Below are 17,798 nucleotides of genomic sequence, written 5' to 3' on the forward strand. Positions count from 1 at the left end.
GGCTAGGACTAGATTTAGGAGTAGATGTCACAGGACAAGATCCCCTAGGCCACTGCCACCACCATGCAAATGCCTGGGTGGAATGGATTAAATATTCTGTATACGCCTTAAATAAAAGTGACTGTTATGCTTGTGCGGCAGGAAGGCTAGAGATCCATACTGTCAAATGGACCTCAGACAGTAACAGGATGGAATATGTACTTGTCCTGTACCTGGAGGAAACCGCCTGGGGAAATGCTTCCGGTAAAACTCTTGCCCTGTTGTTCCCATCCTACAGAGGTAAAGAGCTAGGACCCCCCCCCCCCCAAAACTATCCAGCCCCCATCCTCCAATGTACTAGTAAACTATACCTCCTGCCTCTCAAGGTAGAGGAGGAACAGTGCTCAGAGTTTATGAGAAATGTATCCAGATGTGTGAATGGCCGAGTATCCTCAGAAGCCCATCGTGCTGCACTGTCGGTACCCCGTGCTGATGTCTGGTGGTGTCATGGGGGACCCTGACTTCTGGCCTTGCCCAGCGAATGGAGTGGAACTTGCCCGCTATCCCTTTCACGTTGGCATATCGTAAACCTTTTTCAATGGACAGACAGACTAGGAAGAGGAGAGAGAGTCCAGGGGGCTCCTTTGATCCCCAGATTTATATGGATCCCATTGGGGTTCCAAGAGGAGTCCTTAAAGAATTTAAAGCTAGGAATCAGATAGCAGCAGGATTTGAGTCTGTATTTTTCTGGTGGCCAACTATTAATAAGAATGTAGATTGGGTAAACTATCTATACTAATAAAAGGGTGATATGCTAATTAGACCGGGTTGACTGGCCATCTTTTGGATGTCCGACTTTCTTCTGGACAAAGCCATGGTGGTGGGGGGGTGAGGCAGAGGAGGTTAGGGGTGATCAGGCCAGCAGGGGAGGGCAGTTGGGGGTGAGATCAGGTCGGCAGGGGAGGGCAGTTGGGGGCAAGATCAGGCCGGTAGGGGAGGGCAGTTAGGGGTGATCAGGAAGGCAGGCAGAGGCAGTTAGGGGTGATCAGGCAGGCAGGTAGGTGAGCAGTTAGGAGCCAGTGGTCCCAGATTGCGAGAGGGATGTCCCTGATTGGAGAGGGTGCAGGCTGGACTGAGGGAACGCACCCCCCGATGCACGAATTTCATGCACCAGGCCACTAGTCCTATATAATAAAGGGCTAATATGCAAATGGTCATCAAGCCCTAGCCCTAGGGCCAGGGGACCTGAGGTCGAGCCCCCAATCCAGTGGGGCTTGATGGAGGACCTGAGGCTGTGCCCCGCACCCGACAGGGCTTGACGGGAGACCTGAGGCTGCACCCTCTACCCAGAGGGGCTTGACAGGGGTGGAGCTGGCCAGGTCTGGGTCTCATGTGATTTTGAGGCGCACATGGGTGAGCGGGGACTTGACTCTGGGTTCCACAGCATGGCCCAGACTCTGACAGGAGGGAGATTTTCATATATATTTTACTAATTTTCTTTCATCTCTGACATTTCTATTATAGAGAAAGGGCAAATAGCAATATTAAAATATTTCCTCTAACTCCTTTTTAATGTGCACAAATTTTGTGCACAGGGCCACTAGTATCCTATCTAATAAAAGAGTAATATGCAAATTGACCATACCTCTGCTACACCCACAAGCCACGCCCACCAGCCAATCAGGAGCGAATATGCAAATAAACCCAACCAAGATGGCTGCGGCCATGGAGAACAAGAGAGAGGCTTGGGTTTCCCTGGCAATGGAGGAAGCCAAGCTTTCTGCCTGCCCTTGCTGGCCTAGGCCTTCACTCAATGCTACAAAGTTTCAATGATAGAAGATAAATAAATCCTAACAAAAATGTCGGCAGCCACAGAGCTGGAGAGAGCAGGAGGCTAGGGTTGCCTCTGGCGATGGAGGAAGCCAAGCTTCTGCAGCCCTGGCCAGCCTAGGCCTCCACTCCAGGCTACAAAGTTTCAATTATAGAAGATAAATAAATCCCAACAGAAATGGCTGCCACCATGGAGAGAGCAGAAGGCTTGGCTCTGCTCCAGGCTACAAAGTTTCAATTGTAGAAGATAAATAAATCCCAGATACCAGGGCCTCGGCTTGGGTCGCCGGGGGGCATGGCCAGCCTGCAAACCACCACAGGCCCCTCGCCCAGGCCGTCCCACACCCCAAGGGAACCCCACCCTGATCCGGGACACCCTTAAGGGCAAACCAGCTGGCCTCCACCCATGCACCAGGCCTCTATCCTATCTAATAAAAGAGTAATATGCAGATTGACCATCACTCCAACACACAAGATGGCTGCCCCCATGTGGTCAAAGATCCTGCCCCCCATGTGGACACAAGATGGCCACCACAAAATGGCCAGCAGGGGAGGGCAGTTGGAAGGGACCAGGCCTGCAAGGGAGGGCAGTTGGAGGCGATCAACCCTGCAGGGGAGGGCAGTTAGGGGGTGATCAGGCTGGCAGGCAGAAGCGGTTAGGGGCAATCAGGAAGGCCGGCAGACGAGCAGTTGGGAGGCAGCAGACCTGGATTGTGAGAAGGATGTCCGACTGCCCATTTAGGCCTGATCCACTGGCAGTTGGACATCCCTCGAGGGGTCCCAGATTGGAAAGGGTGCAGGCTGGGCTGAGGGACACCGCCCCCCAGTGCACGAATTTCGTGCACCGGGCCTCTAGTTTATTATAATCAGCAGAGTTTGTCAATTACACTAGAAATGCTATCAAGGGAACAGCTGAGCAATTAGATGCAATCAGCAGAATGACCTGGGAAAAACCAATCTGCCTTGGATATGATTTTAGCAGAAAAGGGCGGAGTATGTGTCACAATAGGAGGTCGGTGCTGTATCCTTAGTAATACGGCGTCTGATGGCACCATAACCAAAGCCCTCCAAGTTTAACAAACCTTGCCCATGAATTAGCAGAGAACTCGGGGAGAGAGGCCCCTTTGCTAGTCTAATGGAGCAGTGGGTTGGGAAATGGAAAGGAACAATGGCTCTAGTCTTGACCTCTCTTATGGTGTAATTGGGGTCATGACAGTAATAGGATGTTGCATTACTCCATGTATGAGAGGCCTTATCCAAAGGTTAATTGAGACCGCAGTAACCAAACAAACCCCAGCCACATACCAGCAGAATAATCTCCTTCTTCTAGATCCTGCAGAACAGGAAGGTCAAGACTGCTAGCCGAATTCGAAGAAAGGAGTCAAATAACAAAAAGGGGCAGGGGATTTTGAGAGTGAACCAGTGATCTTTTCTGTCAAAGAAAGGAGCCCGCCGCCATCTCAGGTCCCGCCATTTTGATATGACCTTCAGACTCTCAGGGAACTACCTTCCCCTTCCTCTGAATTAGCCAATCGAACAATAATGTGAATCAGAGCTCTGAGCTCTGACCAATTAAATCAGGGTCAGAATGAGGGGCAGGGCAGACCACGTCAGGGAATAAAACCTGCCTGGACTTCCCGTTTGGTGTGCTTTGCCCATGATTTTCAGCCAGCAACTGCACCCTTCTCCAGAAGTAAATTTGCCTTGCTGACCCAGTTTTGAGTGTTTGTCTCATTCCTGTGACACTGCTGATGAGCTTTCTAATGTTATCAGTTGATACAGGGTACGGAGTTGTAAAATAATTAAGACAATGAAAGGTGGGGACACTCAGAAGGGGTTCTAAACCTTTTTGCTCATTTCAAAGCCCTTTACTGCAGTGGTTGCCAACCGGTGGTCCGAGGATCACTGGTGGTCCGAGAGGTCTGAAAGGTTGGCGACCGCTGCTTTACTGCATATTACTCCTGGATGGCCCTGTCGTGAAGATACTGGCTTGGTGGGATGGCATGATCTGGTCTGGAATGAACCTGACTAACCTGTTTAACTTGGAACCACAGTCCATGTGATGAGGAAAAGCCGCTGGTGCTAATACTTTACTTCATGAGGAGGTCCAGAGAAGGTAGTGAGGGCAAAGCAACAAACACACACTGAGTTTCTTCCCATGACTGCACAGGAAATGCTGTCACTTCAGTGCGGAGGAGCATTGGCATAAAGCAGAGTCCTGTTGGGCACCATTGAAAGGAAGGGCCTCACGCAAACGGTTGTCACCTACATGGCAGCTTACAGCACCACCCTGGACAGAGCTCCAGAGTGTTTGCAAGACTGACCCAGAGTGGCGCTGGTCTGGTCTTCCTGCCACTGGGAGGGCATGGGAAGCCTGTGGAGCAGGCTCCTCCCTGATGAGTGTGCGAGTCACAGGGCGAAGACCACCTGTCTTCCACTGCTCTCTGCCCAGTGCCCAGCAAGGTGCCTGGGACTTGTTGGGGACACAATAAGTATCTATTGAGATGAATGATCCTTTTGTGGACCAAAGGCCACATGCTACCCTGACAAGCTCAGGGGAGGCCTGCATGGCAGTCTCACAAACTTGAAGACCTACAGTAACCACAAAGGATGGTCTGAAATTAAACATTAAAGGTAGGTAGTCATATCCTAGGCCGGTTTTTGCCTGACAAGGTTAATTTTTACCTTACCTGAGCCTATTGTCTTTTTGCATGTATGATAACATACCTATGAAATGTCAGAGTAACTTGTAACTTCCCTTCCCCCGCCCCAACCCCTGGGGCACAACCAAATGAGCCTGGGCACCAGGAGGGAGATCATAAATTTCTTCATTGTTATTGTTATCATGTTAATTGTTGACTGTTAACTATCCTGTATCCACTTAAGTAATGTGTCTATCATTTTACTTCTTACCCAATCCCAGAGCGCACCCCCCACCACCACCACTTTGCTTTCTCCCGTCTCCCTAATCTATCACCAGTGGATTTCATGTAACCCAACTTACGTCTCCTCCCTTGATGTAAAGTATAAAATAAGGTGAACAATCACCATTCTCCTGAGCATTATCCCAATCCAATCCATTGAGATTCTGCTTCTGGGCAGTTGTTGACAGTTTGGCTCAAATAAACTCACAAAAATTCTTTACAGCTTTGAATGCTTTTACGTTAACACTTTCCATGGGGCTGGAGGGCTCTGTGGTGAGGTTTTCTTCCTACAACTCTGCTGCTCTGCATCCGAGCCATGGAGGTGACAGATGTGAGCTCCGACAGAGAACGGTCGTCTATTTGACCAGAAAGTTTGCAAAATAGATACTACTTCACTCTTTCCGCCATCTGCAAACATCAGTGACTTTACCAATTGTTACTCCTTAAAGTTAAATATGGGTGCCCCAATCACTAATTTTTTCTCCATCCTACTTACCTGCCTTGGTGCTTTTCTCAAAATGTCCCAAAGCACACTACTCAAAAGCAAGCGGGTGCTTCCTACCGTTCAACAACGAGGAATGGGAAGCAAAGTGTGGCCAGGCTGTTTGGTGGGAACTATTCTCATGTTGCTATTTTCAAAAGCTGCTATAGTTTTGTACAGTTTTCTGTGTCTATGTTGTATTTTACATAAATTGTACATGGCAATATGAAACATTCTTAAAGGTAGTGAAGGAAGCGGTTATAGGGTTAAGCCTCGGACTGACCTGTGGCAGGGTCACAAACAAGTTCCTTTGGAAGGCAGACCCCTCCCAGCATAATTAAGCCTGATCCTGTAACTGATCCCTAGATCTTTTCTGGGGAGCTAGTGGGCTGTGGGAAGGGCAGCAAGTGCTGCCAAAACAAGTGAAACTTACAAGAACATTGTTAATTGCCTTGTTTGTCCCTGATTATAAATAAAGCCTCAGCTTTGCAGTCTGGATCTGTTCTGTGGCCTCAGCCAGGCACAGAAAGATCCACCCAGCCCCAGCTTTCAAATCTATCTCTCCTCTCTTTATTTCTAATATTTCTCAATCCCTGGCCGCCTCCACTTAGAACCGGTTCGTTCATCTCTCTTTCCGCGTGGGTCGTGGAAAAGGGAGATCCCCGCCATGTCTGGCCCCCGCCACATCAGGCCCCCGCAAGGTAGAACAATGTTTTGCATTCTCTGACTCACCGAAACTGTCTCTGTGGCGGAGAGTCATGGATTTGCTCACCATGGTGAGAACGAAATTCCAGCGCAGCTGGAAGCTGGCAGCCAATCTGATGAACTCCTCTTTGCTTCTGCTTGGCTATTACATTTTTGCAAGGAAAAAATTCAAGATTTTATGACAAAATGAAGGAGAACACATTTTGAAATGCACACATTTGCCAGGTACTGACGTTCATGTGGTCCGATGAGAAGAGAAAGAAGAAATAAGGCAAGAAGGGAGCAGTGACCCACCAACCTTTTTCTTATTTTGATCCATCTCCTCAGAAATGGTTCCAGGGCAGAACCCCTGATGCTGGTGGAGAGAAGGAAGGAGGTGGAAAACTGGCTTCTTTTTCTTTCTTAAAAAATTATACACAAGTTTTAAAATGAGTTCACTTGTGAATCGTGTCAAAGAAATCCTTCAGGGACAGCCTCACCAAATCCACTTGGCAGTTAGTTGCTATCCAGAGGGTCGGTGGACATTTTGTCCTTGCCAAGTCTGCTATTGTGAAAACGTGGCCAAGGCCCATAACAATGAGCAGCAGCGGTGCTGACGTTGGGAAGCGCAGAACTGACCACTGCACTATGTGAATTATCTGAGGACTGGCAGGTCCCACCGATGTGTCTGGTGGAGCCGAGGCCATCTGACAGCTCGAGTGGCACTAAACTGGCAACAGTGAGATGCTTCTGCATGCAGACAAAGAGACTCTTCATGTAGATGGAGAGTCGCCTTGGGCCACACTTTAAATGCATTACAAGCAATGGAGTCATATTAATCTCACAGGCACGTGTTGGGATGAATGGCCCTGAAGGCCCCCTGAGTCTCATCATGTGAATGTGAACCACCCACTGGCTCAACCCAAGTCTCTGAAGAAGGGATAGAGAGGCTGGTTAGACATGAGGACACGCCCTTTCTCATCTTCCCATCAGCCCCCACGGAACCCCCGCCATGTACTGAATGAAGGGTTGTCCTGGGCTTTGGGTAGCAGCATCCTCCCCACATGACTCTGAGCACCTGGGCTGGAGTTTCTGATCACCTGGTACAGGGCTCCTGGAAGGAACCGTGGGTTCAGCAAACACAAGGACACTTTAAAAAGCACCGCAAGAAGGAGCTCTGGTGGTTGGCACGCTCTGCATTGAGCACTCCTCTGCCCACACCAGTGTGGCACCTCAGGGTCCTACATTTAGAAATTCTCTTGGGCCCGACCGCGTGAGATCCAGGAGGATGGAACACGTGACACAATTGAACTCCCCTCTAGCAGGCTGCCAGATGGGAATGGCTGGAGCCATTAGTCACCTCTGCCAAGCCCAAAGATTTACATTTCAGCCGTTTGAGTATTTTATTGGCAGTAGTGTTTTGCTTTGTTTTATCAGCCAAGCTGTTTTACAAGAACAAGCTCTTCAAAGGCAAGCAGGTACAAAATACCATCTTGCTAACATGCCTCATTTGTGAAGCTGAATATGTGATGATGACTTGGGAGACACGCGGTGTTACATGGTTTAGATGGAGCCCGAGCCCGGGGCTGCTTGGAGGTAGGGTTGCTCTTAAGGGGCTCAGGGGCTCAGCTCGGTGAGTTAGAGGCTGAGCAAGAGGAATGGAAGGTTTGATCAGTGACAACCTAGCCAATGAGTGAACGTCTTGGTGGCAATGCAGCTCCAGACACATTTCCACTGCTACCAAGAAGCTCTGCCAGAGATCACCAAGGACCATGCATACCACTCAGAATCTGCATGATGGTTTCCAAGAAGCAAAGTAGACACAGACACCTGCCCAGAGTGGGAGCCAGCTTTCCCGTAGAGCATTCTGGTTCATCTCAATGAGGTTTTCAACCCCAGTGCCCCCTGCAGTCTTTATGAATGAGCCCAGTTATTACCTCTGCCCTTTCTCATGGACTGGGAGGACAGGGATACGGGCAAGGCCAGGTGGGGAGGAAGAGGAGAGAAAGAAATGTGACCGAGGCTTAAAAGAGGGAGCTCCGCCAGCCCAGCTCCCAGGGCCTCGCCGCCAGTGTTGGTCTGCTCCCGGATGTCCTCTTCTTCCCTACACAGGCCCTCCACGCTCCGCACGCTCACTGTGCCCAGGCGCATGGCCTTCTCTCGGGAATGGCGTCTTGTTATGTTATTTTCACCCCATCTGTCCTTCTTGTCCCAATTTAAACCACCTCCTTCATCAAGGCCCTTCCTAACTGCTCAGCCTGCAGAGGGCAATGCCTCAGGCGGGAGGCCCTCTGATGCACTTTCAACTCTGCAAGTGTGATTGCTGATGCAGCTGGTGCTGATGATTGAGCCCAACAAGGACCCTGTTGAAGTAACTCCCAATTTGGTCATCCAGAAGGACCCAATTCACCCACATTCAACACCAATTCTTCTCTGATCCTGTAAAATCAAGCCTGATGCTTTACTGGGATATTTCTGCAAAATACACAGACAAGTACTGTTCTCCCCTAACAGAGAAAAGCACGCCTCCTATACACTCTCGCTTGGTGCACTCACACTCACCCATGGCCGCTGCACACACGCTCATTTACCTCACCTGCACATACAGGCCCATTGCACACATACAGTACACACCTGAGCCAGCACGTGTGCGCACCTGCACACACACCTGCCTGACATACCAGCTTCTAATCCCTGCCTGCCGCAGGAGTGAGACACGGCTTTTCTGTCCTCGGCACCCACACCAGCCTTGACACACTATGGCCAGAGAAACATCTTTTCATTCCACTAGGTCATGGGCCCTTGGTGCTATTATGTAGTTGAATGGTCAACACACACTTCTTCCCCTAAAAAAATGTGGTTTTGTACCTGGAAGACAAATGTTTGGAGATTTGAAGACAGACAGTTCAGGAATACATGGAGGTCTGTCGATGTTCCCAGCAAAGAAATTAAACTGCTTAAACCTGTAAAGACACAGAACAAACAGAAAGATTGCTAGCCTTCCGAAGGGCAGCCACAGAGTCTGTGACGCCACCCCAGGAGCCCCAGCTGTTGCATCCCCTCCTTTTTCACTTCCCATTGCCACCAATAAAGGCCATTTTCATACTGCTGTAAAATTTAAAAAAATAAAAAAGATTGCTAGCAACGCAACAGAATTTTGCTGTAGGTATTTGTAGGCTGGGTAACCCAGGGACACCATCTGAGCAATAGTTCAAAAGCACCCCCTGCGGCTTCGCACCCAATTTGAACACAAAGGATACATTCTAAGTCCAGATTTGTCACATCTGTGGTCATACAGTTCAGAGTTATATGGTCTTGCCTCCTAGGAAGCCGCTGCCACTTGTTGAATTGGAAAGAAATATTTCGAAATAATAACTACACCTTGTAATTAATTCCGCAGACCTGGCTCCAGATGAGCTCATTGCGTGATGCAGACATGACCTCGCCTATCCATGTCATTTTCATTAAAGTAGTAGTCTACTCATGTCCTTCACTGAGGGTGTTCAGTGCCTTGCTGGGCTGCAGGCTCAGTGCGGACATGAGGGGTGGAGCCTGAGCATGTGTGACGTGGGGACTGGAGTCCGTCAGCTGCGTGGGCAGCACTGAGCGCGATGAGCCAGCCTTTGCTCTCCCGCCTCCTGGTGCTGTTGGGTGCCAAGCAGAGTATAGAAAACCCGCTCGGTTGCCTTGGCCCTGGCTGAGGCTTGGTCAGGGTTCACCTGACCGATCTTCCAGGCATATCTCGAGCATTTGCCTGCCAGTGGCTCCCAGCATGCCAGGCTCCCTGCTGGCTCTGTGTCCTCATGGAAGGACCCCCAAGGATGCCAACAGGCGTACAGGAGCCCTGGGGAGGCCGAAGGCATCTCGGCGGGCACCGAGGAGAGAGGCCTCATGTCTTCCTGGGCCTCCCTGGGGGCAAGAACAGGGTTTGAGCAACCACCTGAGATTTCTGGGGGAGCCAGTAGCCCAGGAGGGGACCCTTTGAGTTCCTATAATCAGCATTGCTCTCCACAGCTTTACAACTTGCTGGCTTAGGTGTTCACTTTTTTTAGAGAGAGAGAGTGGATGGGAAAGGGAGAGACAGAAACATCAATGTGAGAAAGACACATCTATTGGTTACCTCCCACACACGCCTTAACCAGGGCTAGGGATCAAACCTACAACCAAGGCACGTGCCCTTGACCAGAATCGAACCTGTGACCCCTCAGTCCATGGGCTGATGCTCTAACCACTGAGTGAAACAGGCTAGGGCAGGTGTTCACCGTTTAGTTACTGGTTTGGTCCATAGGGGAATACCTAGGGGAGGAGCTAGGATTTGGGATAGTGACAGAGCAGGGGAGATCATCAAGGGAGCGGAGGCTGGGGTGCATGAGCAGAGGCTGCTTACCAACAGGAATGCATCTATTTCAGTATTTCACTAACTGGTACAACATACCAAAGTCAGCCCTATTTCAAGGTCAAAGAAAGAGGACAGGATAAGCTGTGCTTTGCATGCCTTGCTGAATCCGTGTCCATCAGCTCATGAAATACTGAAGAGCTCCCATGTGTTGGGTGGACAAAGATGAAAAAGACAGCACTGACCCCTGAAGGAGCGCGCAGGTACGGTACAGGGAGGCAGCTTATGCAGGGCTGAGTGCACCGGGGTGAGGTTCCGCCCACTAGGAAGAAGCTGCTAGACCTTCCGGGGCATCGGGCAGGCGTATCTGCAAAGGGCAGAAAAGGGAGCATAGTCCCCACAGCCGCCAGGCAGCACCCTCTGACAAAGGCCTAGAGACGGGCCTGGAGGCTGGGGGAGGGGCGCCAGTGCTCTGCAGCTCCCTCCTGAAGCAGCTCTCAGAGCTCCCCCTCCCCCCCCCCCCTCAGCTCCCCAGGTGGCAGTGGGGAGAGCGCCTTCTCTGGTCCAGGCTCCTCCCAGGAGGACTGTCAGCAGCTCGCAGAGCTCTTTGTGGAAGAAATATTTTTTGTTGAAAAATAATTACAATTATCAGATATTAAAGGGGCAAGAATATCCACCTGCGTCATATCACTGGTTTGCAAAGTAGTGAAATACAGTAAAAGCACGTGGTTCGCATTGTTAAGTGATCCTAACAGTTGTGCCAGCAGAATCCGCTGGGCAGAGCTGATGCAATCCCATTCAGACAGGAGAGCAGAGGCGCTGAGCGGTACCAGCCTGATGCGACCTTTCCCCCAAAGTGACGCTCCAGGGTGATTTCCAGAAACAATCGTTGTCAAGCAGCACCATTCATCTGCTCATTTATTCACTCAACAAACACGTGCCAGCACTGATTGCTGGATGGACACTGGGGACCCCCTGGAAGAGCATTCTCGGGGCATTCCTTGCCCCCTGCAGGGGAGATAAATTACAATAGCAATGAGTGACCTGTGTTCTACCTCTCCTAAGAAACTCCTAAATTAGTGCAGGCTCTGCGGCCCCCATATGCCACACAGTCCATAAAGAGGAAGAAGGACGCTCACATTTCACCTCCATGCTCTCCAGGCCATCTGTGCTGCTCCGGTGACTTGCCAGGGCTTTTGTAGAAACCTCCATGATGCCCTGCAGGTCCGACTTCAGGAGGCTGACTCGCCTGTTATTCTCCAATACCATTCTCATTGTCTAAGCAGAACGGGAAGCACACTTCATTGAATCTTGTCATTTTACTTCCCTAATCCCCCATCCAAATTAGCAAGATGTATTGTTATTGAGAAGAAAAAAAAAAGGTGGATTTGGGTATTACCCACTAAAATAAAATCCTCAGTGACAGCGAAAAGGTTCCAATTCACACATCCTAGAGCCGCTTTTCTGAAAAACAGCACTTAGAATGCTTCCCCTCATAGCAGCCATGATTAAGGCTCTGAGGACTCTGAAGCTCTTACTCTCCCTGCTCTCCTCTACTCTTCCTACTCTCCTCTCCTCTCCCTGCTCTCCTCTCCACTCTCAATGCATTTAGATCCTGGGAGCTGGTTTCCTCAGCTGTCCAATGGGAACAATCCAGTCCCCTACATTGTAGTGTCTGTAGGTTGTCCTCACATCCCTAGAGTCCCCTCATCTTGCAGAGGAGAAAAGCAAGGGTGCTTGCGGGCATGAAGTAAATCTCCCCAAGTGACAGGCAGTACAAAGACGGACCCGAGTCAGGAATGGAGACAGTAATCCGGAGGCCCAGCTGAGCACCCCTGAGCTGAGACTGATTGGGACCAAGTGACAATCCTTGACTCTGTCCTGATGGCACCCACAGGATTTCCAAGCAGATTCCTGAGTGGCCCACTTCCAGCATCTATACCCTTCTTCTCTCCTCCCTCGAACACCAAGTGGGATAATCAACCAAGGAGAGAAGGTTGGAGTCGAGGCGCCTGGCAGCCAGGACACGCCATGCCCACAGGGCCACGTGCAGGAGGAAGGGCTGCGTCCGCCTGGCCCGGGCTCTGCTGCAGGGCCCGTCACTCCCAGACCGCTGCCTGGCTGACCCCTCCCCAGGTCTCCCTGGGAAACTTGAGAATGGTGGCCTGCGCCCCCTGCTTCTGTCTGAGCAGAGAGCTGGTGACTGGGGCCCTTCTGAGGAGGGGAGGCGAGGCTGGGCTTCTGTGGCCCAGCAGGCCTGCCAGTCAGTGGCCAGAAAGGCCCTCCTGTCTGCCCTCTGGGCCGAGGGAGCACCCACCTTGCTCTGAGGACAGACTTGCAGCTTTCACTGCAGAAAACTGCTTTGTGCCCTCCTGTCTGGTTGGCAGGAACCTACCTTTGCCATGTTGGAAAGGTATGTCTTTCTTCTTAGTCTTTTGACAAACACAGTAACTTCTGTTAAGAACAATACACACGACCATTACTGATACTATAGCGCCATGTCCTTACATAGGATAGCAGGGAATACAGCGCCTGCCTCCCACCCAGGGAGGCCTCCACACAGCCTGGGCTCTTTCCCAAATGGCTGGGAGGTCTTGGCAGGGGCGACTTGACTAAAATGCTCCCCATCCATCCCAGAAAAATTATGTAATCCCAGCATCGGTCACGCCTGCTTAAAGGAGTTTAGGATTTTTTCCTGGAAACCCCGAGTCCCCAAACTTTCTCATTTCTACAGGGCCCACCTCAGAAAACGGCCAAAGGAAAGCGAAGGATAAAAAGAGAAACACACAGAGAGGCGCATGCTCCCCTCTTGAACTTATTCAGTGTTTGCCCCGAGATGTTGGCCAGCTGTTTGCTGAATTGTTGGATGAGAGGAGGGCAGCTTCCACCTTCAAGGGGCTCAGCCTCTGAAAATGGGTCGCCAGATATGCAATGACTTGCTCCCTGGCACTCTGTGGGCAGAGAGGAAGATGGTGAGGGGCTCAGGGGAGGGATGGCCTTGTCTGAGGATGGGATCAGAGACTAATTCACTTAGAAGGTGACACTCAAGCAGGGCTTGAACAGGTAAGGTGGAGTTACCCTGGGAATGGGGGTGGGAGAGGCAGTCTTGGCAGGAAGAGTGGCAGGAAAGGCCTTGCTGGGGATGGCCAGTCTTGTGTTGCTGGAGAGCACTCTGGGAATGGGGACCAGAGGCCAAGCAGTGAATGACTTTGCACAGTGAATACAGAAGAATGGACCCTTCAGGGGGCGGGGCCTATCAAAGGCATTTCATTGATCAAATCACTGTTTTAGAATAATCATTGGGTCTAGAGGGGAGGTGACTGAGGTTGGAGGCAGGATGGTGAATTCACTAGGAAGCTCTGAGTAGGCGAGAGGAGGAAGGAGCGGCACTGAGGGGAGTTAGGCATTGGTCACGTGGCCCCAGGCAAAGGAGTAGGCTTCTTTTGCCTTTCACAGCAAGACTGCACTTTCTCTCCGCAGTGCCCCACCCTGCTGCCTTTTTCACTGGCACCAGCTTGGCCAGCTGAAAGTTTCCAGGTGGGTCAAACTGGGATTAAGATTGCCAGTATGAGTACTGAACACAGCCAGGTGCAGGGGTGGCGGGTAACAATTAGACATGGTCCTATTCTGTGGCCCTCTGAGAAGCCAGCAAACAATGTGCAAAGAGTTAGAAAAGAGGAGTGTGATAACTGGGAGGGCATGGTGATGGCGTGGCCCGAGGTGGCCCAAGAACAATAGGACTGGGTGGGGCGAGCCACTGGAGAGAACTCTAGGCAACGATGGAAAAACGTCACAAAGGCAGGAGCGGGACATGGCTGTTTCCAGGACCATAAACATGGCACCCACACAGCAGGCGTGTGCTAGTGTTTACAGGAAGCTGTGGCTGGCCTTGAACAGACAGGTAGCCTGGTGAAAGGTGTATCAGAGACCATAACCTGGCAGCCAGACAGAAAGAAAAAGTATTCTAGAAAGTCAGCAGGGAGAGGAGACTACAAAGCTGTGAATGCCTTGGAGGCCCACCGTGTGAGAAACTTAGGGATATGGGGGTGCTCTAAGGAGAATCTATGCTCTTTGAAGCCTCTCCGAGAGGCCACAGAGCGCACAAAGAGGTGGGAGGATGTTGGGGCCTGAGCCTCAGCCAGCCCTGCTCAAGGGACCAGCAGTGAGGACTGCGGGCTGCCCCAAGGTGCTGGCACAGGAAAGGTGAGCAGCGGCTGCCTGGAGGCAGCAGCCAGGTTCTCCCCACCTTTGTGACAGTCAGGCAGCTTTTCCACACCTCTAGCCCCTTGACCTGTCCAAATTCCAAGGTATTATTCATTAGGGGAACTGGTAAAAGGGTGTGGGCGGATCAGCACAGGAATACACCACTGGCACTAAATGCAAGCCGGAAGGTCTGAACAGGGTTGTATGCCTGCATGATGGCGGCGGTGAGGGGTGGGGGGCGGGGGAGGGGGTGGAGGGAGAGGAGCATTACACAGCTGAGAGTCCTGCCCCATCTCAAAGATTCTGAATCTACTCTCACAGAATTTATTTTTTCCACTGAAACCTACCTTTGAGTTTGGAGATCTGTAAGAGGGCTGGAAAACCGTCCAAAGCATTAAGTAGCCACAGCTTAAATTTCTTACTAAATAGCCGGACAGATTTCAGGTGCTGAATAGAAACATCTTCCAGAAAATCATTAAGGAGGACATCCTCGATTCCCTGCAACAGAAGTGTGGAGACAGCGTGCGGCCAGTGCAGGTGTCCTCTAGTCACAGTGGGCCTAGGCCACAGACTCAGAGAGGAGACCCCCCCTGATCTGAGGGGCCGCCACCAGGCAGCCCTTGCCACAGCTCACTGTGCAGGAGCAGAATTTGAATTTTTTCAAAGAGCTTAAAATACCGATAACTGATCCAAAATTTTAAGAAACACTACACAGGCCATACTAGGTGGGTCAGACCGAAGTATTTTCATGGCTGAATCCAGGTGCTGGCTTCCATCCTTTGTGTAAAAAACTTAGAAGCACAAAACTGTTTCCCAGAAAATAAAAATATCCCCAGCCAGGTGGTTCAGTTGGTTGGAGCATTGTCCCATACACCAAAAGGCTGTGGGTTCGATCCCCAGCTGGGGCGTATATGGGAGGCAACCGATCAATGTTTCTCTCTCACATTGATGTTCGTCTCTCTCTCTCTAAAAATTAATAAAAACATATCTCAGGTGAAGATTAAAAAAGAAAAAGGTTCATGACTAGCTTAAAAAACAACAACATATTTTCACCACAGAAACTAGTGAAAATATAACTGACCTCCAAATTACAATAATCAGTCCAGAGATTAAAAAAAAAAAAAAACTTTGACTCAGTTTGGAGTTCCCTGGTCACTGAAACCATAGGTTACCATGTACACTGGCTTTTTCTTTACATGGGGTAACTCAGACTCTCACTGAATTCAAAAGAAAAGCTGAGTTTCAGGGAAGGATTACAGCTTGTGATCCATCCGCCCCACTGTTCGCTCCTCAGAGGCCTGAAGCCAGGGACCAGCAGAGAGGAGGCTGTGGCTCTACCACAGGCTCTGGACAGCCACGAGCCCAGCGTCTTCCTACCTTGTACATCTGTACGTCGTAGCATTTAAAGAGCTGGCACACTTCCGGCAATGCCATAAGCACGACTGTATCCTGTGGCAGAGCTTTCCAGAAGGAAGTGAGCAAGTCCTCCACCTGAAGTAAGGAATGGAACAGATCTCCAAAATCTCACTTTGTGCCTGGCGAGACTAACCCCCATATATACTTAACCAGCCCCAAGTGATACCGGGATGAATTTCATTCCAACTAATGTAAAGCTTAACCCATCAGCTTTTCTAGGTGGATGGAATAACGTGGAACATACTTTCATGGAAGTTTTCTGGAAGGAAAGATCTTTTAACCACCAGGGGGCCCCTGTTGATTACAATAGGATGAGGAAATGGCCAGAGGGCACAAACCAGAGTTTAGAATAAATGTTCATTGATGATTGGCCCTCAGTTGTGTCTCAGCTCTGAAAGAGGGTAATAGTATGTAACCAGAGATGCGTCCTCCTTGACACCGAGTTACAATTCATCTAAGGAATGTCCAGGCAAAAGAGGCAGAGTCTGTCTACACAGGAGCCTTCTTTATGGAGGAAATGGCAGCTTTCTCCCTTTTCTTTAGTTTCCCCCATGTTGACTTTTCAGATCCCATGATTGGCCAGTCTGAGCTGCCAGTTAATACTCTTGACTACTAGTGATTTCTGCAGGCTCAAGTGTGCTAGGGCACCCCAGCCCTGACACAGACCTACCAGTGGCCTCAGTCAAGGAAGTTAGGGCCAACTTCTGAGCCGCCTGATCAGGAACCCCTGCTGTTAGGTGCATGAATTCTAGAGAAGACATCTCCATAGAGACTCATAGACAGTCAACAAAAAATACAGTAATGGGATGAGCGGGATATATTAATCCTTTTCTTCTCAGGTGGGTAAGTTTGAAGCATGACCTTTCGGAGTTAGTGGGTTTGAATGAGACAGCAGCCATGGTCTCATCTCTGCTAATTCTCTTACCATCCATGTCCAAAGTCATCAAGAACTGCTGCACGGCTTCAGACACATCTCTCTGATGTCATTGTCACTGCTCCAGATCTGATCACCTTCCTCACTTCTTACCTGACGAGGACAAAACCTCCTCACCACCCCCTCTGCTCCACTAGGGCAGTCTGTGTCACTGCTCCCACAGCCTTCTCCATGAGTCAGAATTCGTCACAGGGCATGCAAGGCCCTCTCTCACACCAGCCTGTGTTCCCACCTCCCCTCTGGCTTCTCTCCTTTAATGACAATGAAATCTAGCCAGAGCGACCTTTTGTCACATGCCTTGTGAACATCCTGCTGCCTTTGCCTGCACCCACTGTTCTACCTGGAATACCTTTCCTACTCCATTTTGTCTGTTGAACCTCTGCTTTTCCACTCGAGTCCAGCTACATGGCCTCCTCTTGGGAGCACTCTCTAGTTATCTTTGTTAACTCTTCCTCTGGGCACCCAGAACAGTCTAATCATACTGCTATTCTAGGACTTGACATATTATATCATATTTATTGGCTTATATTGCTCCTTTTAGTACCAGAATATCAGCTTATCAAGTCTTATGGAGAATACCTTCCTAGTTCCAGAAATGATACTGGTCACAAGGTAAGAATTAAGTTAATATTAATGAGTGAATAAAGAAAAGGAGAAATAGACATCTAATGTGGATATCCTATATAATAAAAGCCTACTATGCTAAGTGTCTGGTCGTCCAGTGACCACTCAACTGTTCAACCAATCAAAGTGTAATATACTAATGATATGCTAAGGCCACTCAACTGCTTGCTATGACATGTACTGACCACCAGAGGGCAGACAGACACTCTGACCAGTAGGTTAGCTTGCTGCTGGGGTCTGGCTGATCGGGACTGAGCGAGATGGGCCAGACAGGTCCTGGAGCCCTCCCAAGGTCCATCCCCAACCCAGATCATGCGCTTGTGGGATCCCTCGGCCTGGCCTACACCCTCTCACAATCCAGGACCCCTCAGGGGATGTCAGAGAGCT

General features: G+C 50.1%; 1 protein-coding gene across 1 annotated transcript in view; it reads right to left on the reverse strand.

The window, feature by feature from the left end:
• Nucleotides 1-17,798, reverse strand: part of RFX8 (regulatory factor X8) — a gene marked incomplete at its 3' end in the record, with an annotated part of 92,956 nt that overhangs the window by 10,237 nt on the left and 64,921 nt on the right. The window contains 6 exon segments of the mRNA XM_079792243.1: nt 5,947-6,061; nt 8,767-8,861; nt 11,374-11,512; nt 12,630-12,688; nt 14,785-14,935; nt 15,815-15,928. Coding sequence (XP_079648369.1) covers nt 5,947-6,061; nt 8,767-8,861; nt 11,374-11,512; nt 12,630-12,688; nt 14,785-14,935; nt 15,815-15,928 — 673 coding nt within the window.

Source organism: Cnephaeus nilssonii, assembly GCF_951640355.1.
Source record: "Cnephaeus nilssonii genome assembly, chromosome: 15".
Lineage (NCBI taxonomy): Eukaryota > Metazoa > Chordata > Mammalia > Chiroptera > Vespertilionidae > Cnephaeus > Cnephaeus nilssonii.